The sequence below is a fragment of the Siphateles boraxobius genome, unplaced genomic scaffold, assembly GCF_051911475.1.
Source record: "Siphateles boraxobius isolate OS27281-9 unplaced genomic scaffold, OSU_SipBor_1 1, whole genome shotgun sequence".
NCBI lineage: Eukaryota > Metazoa > Chordata > Actinopteri > Cypriniformes > Leuciscidae > Siphateles > Siphateles boraxobius.
This window is the reverse complement of record NW_027508699.1, coordinates 18,808,423-18,821,391: the sequence shown is the minus strand read 5'-3', so window position 1 is coordinate 18,821,391 and position 12,969 is coordinate 18,808,423. Positions and strand designations below refer to the sequence as shown.

The 12,969-nt window shown below is 38.6% G+C and overlaps 1 protein-coding gene across 1 annotated transcript; it reads left to right on the top strand.

Moving 5' to 3' along the window:
• Positions 1-492: 492 nt before the first annotated feature.
• Positions 493-10,544, top strand: inhbab (inhibin subunit beta Ab). The gene is given in 4 exon segments (XM_077226773.1): positions 493-1,203; positions 1,206-1,276; positions 1,278-1,593; positions 9,286-10,544. Coding segments are annotated over 4 exon segments (1,209 nt in total). The 5' UTR covers positions 493-1,184; the 3' UTR covers positions 10,089-10,544.
• Positions 10,545-12,969: the final 2,425 nt, after the last annotated feature.

Below are 12,969 nucleotides of genomic sequence, written 5' to 3'. Positions count from 1 at the left end.
CCACAAACATCTGGAGAAACGCTGCGGTATGTCTGTTCTGTAGTCATGAACATTCCTGTGTTGGATTTTTTTGTTGCCTACTTACTGTATTGTGGGATAACTGCTTTAAATAATTTTAAATGATAGAGAATGCACGCGTTACAACCACAAGAGGGAGTCGAGTGATGTCACTGCCATGCATCACTATGATGTTATAGATACAGACATGAAATAAAATAAAGGTTAATGTAGGATTCTGGGTTTATTTACATTGGCAGCAATGTGTTTATAGAAATGTTAAATTCTTATAAATGTTAGTCCTGACTGAATGATTTATTAAATATAACAGTTTTGGCATTTTCAATGCTCTTTTGATGTAGAAGAAGAGCCTCATTACCTTCCCATGTCTTTTTCTATGAAAAGCGTGTCCGTATGCTGTGTGCGTGCCTAACTGAGCAAGAATGAGTCGCTCGGTGTGTTTACACGTGTGTTATGCGCACCGATAGCCACGATAATCACGTTGAACCCTCGACTTTTCCCTCCTCATGACATTATTCCACACAGTTAGCCAGCCTGCACAACAGGTGCCGACGGATTGATGGCTGGAGAGATGAATGATTAGAGACAGAGTGAGAGAGAGAGAGAAACTTAGATTCTCCGGAGGGAAAAAAAAATGGTACATGTTACTGGAGGAGTCACTGAAGAGAGTGAACAAGAGGGAGGGAGGGAGATGAAAAAGTCAGTGAGTCAGTAGTGAGAAAGATTGTAATAAAGTGAGAGGGAGGGATGAAGAGGAGGAAGGTATAATTACAGAGAGAGAAAGAGAGAGGGGACAAACACTGAGAAGCCAGAGAGGGAGAGAGTGCTGAAGAAAGAGTCAGAGAACTGTCTAACCCTGCCCACTTTCCACTCAACCATTCAACTCCGGCACGGGCAGGCGTGCATCGTCAGGTTTCTCCAGAGCTCTGCTGCACGGACACCGACCCGGAGCTCATCAACCTGCAGGACGAGCCCAGAGAGAGCACCAGCAGCGCTTCCTTCAGCCCTCTTCAACTTTTAATCACCATGACCACTCCATTCAGATAAGGATTATTTTGGACTGGCTCCCACTTTCCGTATCGATTTGACAAACAAGCCAGCCCAGTGACTCTGATCTTGGCAGCGGAGCAGAACAGGACCGAGCTGCGTGTCTGCCGTCACTCAGGATGTCCTCTCTCACGCTCGTGACAGGGGTGCTGCTGCTCTCCGGCTGTTTGTCAGGGAGCTGCTCGCCCACGCCAGCCGAGAGCGGCTCTCAAGGTGCGGGGCAGTCAGATGATCCTGTGACCCCCTGCCCATCCTGCGCTCTAGCCCAGAGGGAGAAGGACTCGGAGGAGCAGACCGACATGGTGGAGGCGGTCAAGAGACACATCCTCAACATGCTGCATCTGAACACCCGGCCCAATGTCACACACCCGGTGCCCCGCACCGCCCTGCTCAACGCCATCCGCAAGCTACACGTGGGACGGGTGGGTGAGGATGGCACGGTGGAGATGGAGGAAGACGGAGGAGGGCTGGGGGAACGAGAGCAACCTGAGGAGCAGCCATTTGAGATCATCACCTTTGCGGAGCCAGGTGAGGGATGCTTTAGTGCCTTATGAGGATATGTGATGACGTGTTAATGTGGTGCTAAGTGATTAACTCTCACCTGTTGGGCTAGACCAGGGGTGCCCAATCCTGCTCCTACCGATCGACTGTCCTGCACAGTTCATCTCCAACCCTAATCAAACACACCTGAAGCAACCAATTAAGGTCTTCAGGATCACTTGAAAATTAAAGGCAGGTGTGTTTGATTAGGGTTGGAGATGAACTGTGCGGGACAGTCGATCGGCAGGATTGGGCACCCCTGGTCTAGACAGTGGAGAAACTGTGACATGTAATGAATTGCTTTGATTTAAAACCTTGGTAACGCCAATAAAAATGTAATTAATGTATACCTATAAAAGTTTGGAAACATAATTTTTAATGTTTTTGAAGGAAGTCTCTTATGCTCGATAAGGCTGCATTTATTTAATCAAAATACAGTAAAACAGTCATATTGTGAAGTATTATTACAAATTAAAATATCTGTTTTCAATTTTAATAAATTTTACACTGTTATTTATTCCTTTTGATGACAAGTTGAACAAGTTGAATTACTCCAGTCTTCAGTGTCACATGAACCAGAAATCATTCTAATATGCTGATTTGCTGCTCAAGAAACATTTCTTATTATAACTATCAATTTTCAAAAGAGTTTTTGCTGCTTAACATTGTTGTGGAAACAATGATACCATTCAAACATTTGTAATTAGATTTGTTTTAAATTACTTTTATTTATCAAGGATGCATATTGATCATACAAGTGTCAGTGAAGACATTTATAATGTTACAAAAGATTTACATTTAAATGCTTTAATAATGTAAAAAAAAAAAGCTATTCATTGATCTTTTCAGTATTCACCAAAGAATCCTGAACCATTACAATTTCCACAAGAATATTAAGCTGCACAACTGTTTTCTACAGAGCCCCACACATGAAATGCAAGAAAAAAAAGTAAATTGTGTGCACGATTTACTAATTTGTTCCCTCGATTTATAAATCATGCGCACGATATAGCAAATCAAGGGAACAAAACGATTTAGCCTACTATTTTTTAATTTTTTTATTCTGAAAAATATATCATGGTTTCCACTAAAATATTAAGCAGCACAACTGTTTTCAACATTGACAATAATAAGAAATGTTTCTTACGAATCCAATCAGGATATTAGAATGATTTCTGAAGGATCATGTGACTGATAAGACTGGACTAAATGTGCTGAAAATACAGCTTTGCCATCACAGGAATAAATTAAATTTTTAAAAATAAATTAAATTTGTAATAATATTTCACAATAAAAAAAAATTTAAATTTATTTTTGATCAAATAAATGCAGCCTTGATGAGCATAAGAAAAGCTGTTTTTCGTGATACCTAATGCATTTACTAGTTCGAAACTGAACCTGTTGTAAGGTATAACCCAAACATTTAATACAATTGAATTCAAACTGATCTGTTAAGCATTATATAATGTTTAATACTGCATTAATGAATGTTATTATAAAGTCGGACTGTTTTATCTAAATCCACGCCCCCATTATGAGGTGAATTGTATAAAAGCAAGATTTTTTTGGTAATTTTCAATTTTGAATTGTTCAAGTTTCACATTATTCACACAGTTATGCTCAAGACTGCCCATTTGCGGGTTTCCATTTTTAAGATTACAGTATTATATGATGTACAGTGGATGTCACCTCAAATGGCTCCATTCAGACTGCTGTTTTAAAGGAGTGCTTTTAAAAAGCACTCAGGTAGGTGTTAGCGGGAGTGAGAGTCATCTTAAGGGGAACACATGCGCTGCAGCTGTGGAGTATTAACACTGACTGTGCGCTCTCGGCGCCGCGCTACTGAAATGAAATGAGGAAATGATGCCCCTATTAACAGCTATTCAATGTAGCCACTTAAACATCTTCAGTTCTGTCAAGCAAAAGGACACAGAAGAGACAGTGATTTAGTATCAGAATTAACCCTTTATCTTGCTATGCATCCAAACCATGTCAAGTATTCACTTAAAGTCTACTTAAAGGGATAGTCTACCCAAAAATGTCAATTCTGTCATAATTCACTCACCCTAATGTTGTTCTAAAACTGTATGACTTTATTGTCTGCACAGCACAAAAAATATTTTGAAGAATAATACCGAGGTCCAATGTTGTTTGGATCCCAAATGTTCTTCAAAAGTTCTTCTTTTTGTGTTAGAAAGACATGAGAGCAGAATTTTCATTATTGGTGAACTGTGCCTTTCACACTCCTGTGGAGGTCTTTTTCACACAGTATCACTCAATGTAAATGTCATACAGCTCATATTAAATCTAATGTTGAGCTTTTTGTCTCTAAAATATGTGTCTGCTGACCTTATGATGTGCTATTCATGTTGTGTCGTTTGTCTAATGAAAGAGTAGCCAATAGACAGCCATCTATTTTTTACGAGGGTTTGGGAAAAACAAAACAAAAATGGCCCAAACAATGCTCTTCCTTATTAAATACGCTTTTGGAGCCGTATTTAACAAACACTACGTCCTAGTTGGTTCAATAGACTAAGTCTGGGATGGGAAGATCCACAAGTACATTCCATTTTTAATTGGTTCCTCATGACTTATTTATAACAATGTCACTGATCCACAAATCAGCATGACACTGCTGTAAAAAAAAAGCGAACAACATTTGTCTGAATGGGGTACGGAAGCGGATGGTTGAAGTGGCCCAATCTCATGGCATAGGGGTTTTGTTTTATTGCAAAAACAATATAGCAGTGTTTCTAAAGATAACAAGGCTGACCTATCTTTAGACCAGCACCGGCCATGATGTTGATTGGCGGTCCCGTATGATTCTTATGTACAGATTGACCACCAACAATCCCGCACAGGCTTAATGGAACGATGTCCGCAGCTCGTTAATTGCAGCTATCATCATTTAGCGCAAGGAGCCAGCAAACATTTGACGGCGCTGTCTATTGTGCCCATTTGTTTACATAAATGTGCATAATGCCTTGATGCTATAAATAGACCCTTTGAATGAACCTAAGATTTAAAAAGGCCCCTTAGAGCCTTTATGAGATTGCAGGGGTGGTAATGATGCTCCGGGGAGGAGGGGAGAGGGATGGGGTGTTCGATCCCATACAAAACCCACAGGGCTGTTAGCTGGCCATAATTGCTCCATTCATCAAAATATAGGGCCCAGTAATTACTCTGGGCTGCTCTGTTGGTGTGTGGAATGGTTGGGGTTTCTCTGAAAGTATCTTCACGAAACGGAGAGATTGGATGAGTCTGAGAAACAGGGTATCATCAAAAGTTTGAAATGCGAAGAAGTTTACCCAAAAAGAAAAAAAATCAGTCATTTACTCAACCTCATGTTGTTCCAAACTTGTATGACATTATTTTCTTTGTGGTACACGATAATAAGACATCTTTATAGTTATAGGTATCATCCTTGTTGTGAACAGGCCTTAAATGGGTTTTTTTGGGTGAACTATCCCTTTACTGACATTCCCGTGCCAGGTTTTCTGAAAAGGATAAATGGTTATAGCAGTTGTGATTCACTCACAAAGGTCTGAAGGTATGGATTAAGAGCAAGACTGACACACTGAAGGAATTCACATTAATAATCGTATATTTCTTCACACATATGGATGATCTGGATGTCGTAAAGTTTTGCTGATCTGGTGTGGTTCAAGCTTGGCTTGTTGCCTCTTTGAGCAGCTTCCTGAAACTGCTTAGTAGTTGACAGTGCATTTCAGCAGGTCTTAAAGTTTTTGAGGTTTACTCTGAGTGATGTTTCTTAACTATTTATTTCCTGTTCTGACCCCTGTGTCAACCCTGTCTCTTGATGATTTATACCTGAGGCTTCATTATTAGAGGACAGATAGGTGATATGTTTGTGTGTTGTACAGGACAAAGCAGTGCAAGACTGTATTGTAGGTAAATGCAAGATAACACTTGGTTATGTGAAGAATATGTTTTGTGCTGCGGTCATCGGGTGATTGTTGTAGTGATCAGGGACTGTGATATCCTGGTACAACAATATAGACAACTACAGTGAGGCTTCTTGTTAACACCAGTTTTGGGTGGATGCTGTTTTTTATCTAACACAAAAGCAATTGAGTTTGAGTCTATTTCTTAAGTAATTTAATGATCTGACTGACATCAATTTTGAATAGTCTGACGCTGTCCTTTTAAACCATCTATTCATCAAAAAAATTCTGAAAAATATATTATGGTGTCCACTAAAATATTAAGCAGCACAACTGTTTTTGACATTGATAATAATAATAATAATAATAGATGTTTCTTGAGCAGAAAGACAGCATATTAGAATGATTTCGGAAGGTGTTCGGTGTTGATAAAGGCGGTACCTAAGCAATAAACAAAAGGCTTTTTTTTGTCCAGATATTATCAGAAAGTATTTACTGAGTGACCTAAAGTATTTTGGCAGTGTTTCATTTATTAAAAGACCCACGACATGAATGTAACTAAGTAAACAATCTTTTCTTTGATACTCTACATGCTTAACTAGTTATGCTAATTGTGCATAAAGCAGATTACACCCAAATGATTTAAATGCAACTCTGCCATTTTCAAAATAATCTTGTCCTTGATATTTCAGTGCCTAGACACAACTACAGCAAACTTTCAACATATAAAACAGATAAAGAATAGAGACAATATGATAAGAGTGTCCAAATAAGAGTAATAAATCAGTGTGAGTTACGTGACAGCGGGCAGTTGACCCAATACCCCGAATCTGCAGTACCACTGACATGCTTCTGAAGTGTCCTCCTCAACCAGACCGTAACCTCAGAGACACGTGGCGTTTTTTTAAACCTACAAGAAAGACAACACAACTGCAGTGAAAGACTGGCTCAGGAAACAAATGACAGTGACAAAAGAGCATGTTGCCTTTTAATATGGAAAGGGAGGCCAACTCTTTATACTTGGTCACACACTGCGGCTCTTGTTCGAGTTAAGAGGTGTTCTGATAAGAGATCAGGCTGGATAGTGACACACAGATAGAGAAAGAGAGAGAGAGACGCATTCATCTGCAAATAAAAACGAGTCCTGTGCTGTTTCTTTCTCAGAAAACATCTGCAGTATTTCTACAATGTTTATGGGAAAACATTGTTTATTCCCATTAACCTGCAATTAATGAGTTGTATTCTTGATTTTTCATTACTTGCCAGAATATCCAACAACTCTCAAAGCAGAATTAAAAAGGTGTTCCAACTGATAAAGTAACCGGTTATATATGGGAGCATAACGGAAACTTCAAACAGATTCACATTTGTATGGTGGCACTGCATTGTTCACTGATCTGTTTGACAACTTAATCCAGAGTAAGGGAATATTGGCTTTCATTTCAGTTTAAAGGTGAAACGCCATTTGTTCCCAACAACTCGCCCTAAACTCATGCCATTGGTTGAGTCGACAAAGATCTTTTGAAAGCGCCACAGAGTCTCAGTGTTTATATTTGAGGAGATGAATCAACGGCTATGGTTGTATCTGCATATTAAATTGGAATAGGACCAAAGTATTTAACCATCCAAACTACACACTTCAAGCTTTAAAAATAGTTCTTCCTGTTATGTGTTAAGTCCATTCAGTGTTTCGTGGGAGTTTTCTGACAATGTGAGATTCAATGAAGAGAACAGACAGTCCAGTAAAGTTACTCAGAGAGCTTTCGTGAGCTTTAAATAGTAATTCATCCAGGCAGATTTTCATAATAGCATGGCAATCATAGCACAAATGAATAAGGGACTGCTCTCGTGTTCAAAAGCAGCTAGATGCAAGGTGTTGAAACGACATCTTATAAACACAGAGCTCATGGCGGGAGATGCTGAGAAAAAAAACAGCGAGACTCATCACAATTGTCAAAGACTTCAGTCTAGTAAAACATTTGATCTTTCCCAATCACAATTTTTCCGATATCTACAGGTGCGCCATTTCATTAAACATTCTTTTAATTAGTTTCAGGAGTTGCCTCAGGATCATAATATGTATTGTCTTTTGGGTCAACCCCCTAATGCCAAACAGTTGGTGACACGGTTTGTTTCCTTGTATGTATCTCATTCTCCAGTCTCTTCAGATCACATCAAAGTAGCATGGGAAAATGACGTGGGAATTAATATCTCAAATGAGATTTGGGAAGAAGGACTGAAGCGAATTCATAACTGCTCTATTAATGCAAGATTGCAACTTATTCAGTTTAAAGTGTTGCATAGATTACACTATACCAAATCTAAACTTAATAGAATTTACACTTCAGTTTCCCCGTTATGTGACAGATGCCAGAGCTCTGATGGGACACATGCTCATACTTTTTGGTTTTGCCCCGAGATTTCTGAGTTTTGGAATAATATTTTTTTGTGGTGCTCAAACGTTTTTGGAGAAGAAATCAGTCCGGATTTTGAGTTGGCTTTGTTTGGGTGTTCTGACCCTATATTAGCATTGACACATTCTCAACAACTGTCTCTTATGTTTGGTATGATGGTGGCCAAAAGGGTGATCTTGATGGTCTGGAAGTCCATTGTATCACCCAGCTTTCATAAATGGCTGGCTGAAATAATTGCTGCCCTCAAGCTCGAAAGGATTTGTTTTTCTAAAGCTGATGCTTCTAAAAAATTTGATAAAGTCTGGGGCCCCTTCCTTAAGTTTCTTTCTAAGAGTTGAAATATGTTTGGGCATATATGTAATATGGATGACTTATCTCCTTTATTTCTTCACTCCATTGTCAAAGTATTATTATTTTTAAAAAATTTTTTTTAAAGTTTGATTAAGTGATTTAAAGTGTAATTTCCTTCTCTCTGTCTGGTGCGGGTGGGGGCGGGGGATGGGGGTGTTTTTTTATTTTTATTTTATGTATAACATTCTTTTTGTAAACATTTTGTGAGATTTGGATATGTTTTGTGTTTGTATAAAAAAACTGCTATAAATAAAATGTAAAAAAAAAAAAAGACTTCAGTCTAGCACATGTATACCTAGACAAACAATAAAAATGGTCTAGACTTATGTGAAATGACTGAACTGACCCTTCTTTAGTTTCATATCTCACTGTTATATAGTGTCATATGAGATGACAGAGTAATGGTAAACCTGCATCTGTATTGGTCTAGATAGATATCTCAGTGTCACATTGACGAGCATTATAAAAGATTGAGTTCTAGAAAAGGTGTTTTCGAAGCTACGCTGACTATCCTTTATATCAGATTACAGGACTTATTTAATGTGGACATGTTGACTAAACAGTTGAATTAATAGCTGTCCTGTTGAGGAGGGGTTGGCAAAGAGTCATGTAAGAGAGTCAATATCTTGAGTCTGTAAATCAGCAGTGGTTACTGAAGCTGAGCTGGCATTTAGCAGACAGTCATGTGCACGTTATAGGGAAGTCCCTTGTCATAACATACATGCTTTATGTACACAAATGGAGCGCCAGGATTTTAGGAGCAGGAAATGTTTTAAATGGACTGAGTCTAGGTGTAGACGAAGGACTGCAGATGGTGGAGATTACATATCCTTTCTCACAGAAAGACAGAAACAATTTAGTACAGCAGGCATTATGTACTCTGATTCTGTTAAGCAGTCTCTCATCTGGTGGCTCTAACCGAGACTGTCATTAATAAACTGATCAAGTATTACAGCATAATATACCATGTATACGAAACTAACCAATTGCCTCGTGCTTTTCATTCACAGGAGATGCCCCTGACATCATGACATTTGACATTTCTAAGGAGGGCAACACTCTGTCCGTGGTGGAGCAGGCCAATGTGTGGCTGTTTCTTAAGGTTGCCAAAGGCAGCCGAGGGAAGGCGAAGGTGTCCCTTCAGCTCCTGCAGCATGGCAAGGTCGATCCAGGCTCCTCCAACGGACCCCAGGAACCGGTGGTGTCCGAGAAGACTGTGGACACACGACGCAGCGGCTGGCACACGCTACCCGTGCCCCGCATGGTCCAGACTCTGCTGGACGGGGACAGCAGTTTGCTCAGTCTCCGTGTCTCCTGTCCATTGTGTGCCGAAGCTGGTGCCGTTCCCATCCTGGTTCCCTCAGAGGGGAACAAGGGCAAGGAGAGAGAACAATCTCACCGACCCTTCCTCATGGTCGTGCTTAAGCCAGCCGAGGAGCACCAGCACCGGCGTAGCAAGCGCGGCTTGGAATGTGACGGCAAAATCCGCATCTGCTGTAAACGGCAGTTCTATGTCAACTTTAAGGACATCGGGTGGAGCGACTGGATCATCGCTCCGTCTGGATATCACGCTAACTACTGTGAGGGTGACTGCCCCAGCCATGTGGCCAGCATCACAGGCTCTGCCCTCTCCTTCCATTCCACCGTCATCAATCACTATCGGATGCGCGGGTACAGCCCCTTTACCAACATCAAGTCGTGCTGTGTGCCTACGCGCCTACGGGCCATGTCCATGCTCTACTACAACGAGGAGCAGAAGATCATTAAGAAAGACATCCAGAACATGATAGTGGAGGAGTGTGGCTGCTCATAAAACGCCATGGACTCCTAACAAACACTTAAATGTCGGTACAAAGCACATATCAGAGGATTGGCGATCTGTGTTCACTCACAAACTTCTGAGATGCCAACTCGAGCAACCTATTTGTTTGCATACCATTCTAATGGGACTAATTATTGGAGCGTCTTCGTGGCACTTTCACATAAAAATGACGGAGGAGAATAAAGCATAATATATTTTTTTTAATGAAGAGATACAGAGACTGAGAGGGAACGGGTGCATAGGTCAAAAGTGTCAGCCCTGATTCTCTGCACTGCAATAAAGAGACTTATTCTGAAGTGTGGAATTGTATATTCTGAGAAGCAGAAAAAAACATGCAACTCTATGCAAATCAAGTATTATTACTGGATGTTCTTCTTTTTTATTATTATTTGTCTTGTTAGCTTTTGTTTGTTTTTAGTGTCATCCCTTTTCTCTCTCTCACTCACACACACACACACACACACACACACACACACACACACACACACACACACACACACACACACACACACACACACACACATACACACACACACACACACACACACACACACACACACACACATTTTTTTTAGTACATATTAAAACAAGTAGTTGTTTTTATTTCATTCTTCTTATGAGAAATACTTGAACAAAAATGAGTTTGACCAGCTGCTGGAGCCAAACTACATTATTTTTATTATTACTAATCACTTATTATTTAATATTATTATTATTATTATTATTATTATTATTATATTATTATTATTTTTCCTCCTAAACATTCTGAATGTTGATGAAAAGTAATATAAATTTGCACTAAGCCAACATTCGTAACACGTGATCCCCAGAGCAATGGGTCGCATTCCAGTTGCCATATTAGAGTCTAGAACTATATGTAGGCTATTTGTAATTTACACATAATAAACCAAAGACCATACACATCCCATTCTCAGAGCAAATCAAGTAAATACCCAGCTCTGTGAATTTATTTAAATTAGGAACAACAGTGTATGGCCAACATAACAAACCATTAACTCAATATAGCACATAAAACAACTTTTTTGTTTGTTCTTTTTTTCTCCCTGAAACAGCCTCAATGTTAAAATACTTCTTATTCTGTGTTTCGACAGTGTTTGTCTCTACCAATGTATAACAAAGGTTTTAGATTCTGACCTGAAGCCTAGCCTTTGAACGTTGTTCTCGACAGAAATATTGAGAAAAGAGAGAGATAGAAACAATGTCCTGGCAATGGCAATCTACTTTGTCAGGTTCAAAGTGCAAGACACTAAAGGAACTTGATCTGTTTTATGTAGAATTATGCAACATATGGTGATATGTTGAACAAATCAAAATATGTGCTTGTCATGTTTTATATCTAATTTATTTTGCAGCGTATTCTTTGCTTCACTATTAAAGCTGAACTGTACAACTTCACCTTTTTGGTTTAAGTCAACAGTTTGTGTTTACCAGGCCAGATATTAACCATTATTTCAACACTAAATGCAAGCTACTTTTGCTCTCACTAAACGTAGTCTAATAATATGTGTATATATCAATCTGTCACTTAACCCTAAATATTAGCATTGCAGCCAAACCATATGTTGTGTAAACTCCTCAAGGGCCGTTTTCAGTCAATTTTAGCCATGCAGAAGCTGTCTAATGGGAGGTTGCATTGTAAAGAATCAGATAAATAACTTAAACTTGCTTGCTTTATATGAGATTTCCTGATTTTTTCAGAAAATGTTTAATGCTAACTTTTGACTTACAGTTAAAGTTACACATAACCAGCTGCACATGTTGGGAAAAAGTCCACTTTCACAAAACAGTGCTGTGTGCTTTAACAGCGTAACAGAGTTGAAAAAGACAAGTATTGTATTTCTCTTTTTTTGCAATGAAATGTTTGAGAAGAAACTAATATTGTATTGTCACAGAATATGCTTAAAGCATTTTAGAAAAAAGAAATAGTATATAACTTATATATATATAATATTTATAACATGAATACTGAAATAGTTTTATTTTAAAATCTTATTTGTGCTAGATTATATTAAATAATGTGATTAAGTGTAATTTTAATTGAATCCACCGTCATGGCTCAGATTTGAAGCTATACACTATTCCGTTTAAATTTGGGGTAGGTAAGATTTTTTTAAATGTTTTTGAAAAGTCTCATCATGCTCACCAAGTCTACGTTTATTTGATAAATAATAGTACAAATTGTGAAACAGTGTTACAATTTAAAAAAAAACTGTAATCAATTTGAATATATTTTAAAATGTCATTCATTTCTGTGCAGGAAAAAGCTTAATTTTCAGCATCCTTACTTCAGCATAGTCTTCAGTGTCACATGATCTTTCATCACTCCAATATGCTGATTTGGTGCTCAAGAACCTTTTTTTTTATCATTATCAATGCTGAAAACAGTTGTGCTGCTGATTAATATTTTTGTGGACACTGTGATAATTTGTTTTTCAGGATTCTTTGATGAATAGAAAGTTTAAAAGAACAGCATTAATTTGAAATTGAAATATTTTGTAACATTACATGCAATGTCTTTACACTTTTGACCAATTTAATGTAGGCCTATTTGCTGATAAAATAATCAATTTTTTCTTTTTTTAAAATCTGAAACCAAACTTCTGAACAGTAAGTCACAAACCAATATGTATTATAAGTATGTGGTTTTCCATTTAACATAGTCAAAGCATAAAAGGTATATGCACTTACAGAGGGACTTTGTCAGCACACTGGCTTGCTGTGTCAGGATAAGAGATGTGACCCAGGGGTAGAAAGGTAATTACTGCTATCATCACTCAGCAAATAAAACCCCCTCAGGTCCTGTGAAAACGAGCCTCTCTCAGAGGAGGACATAATCTCTTCCCCATAAACC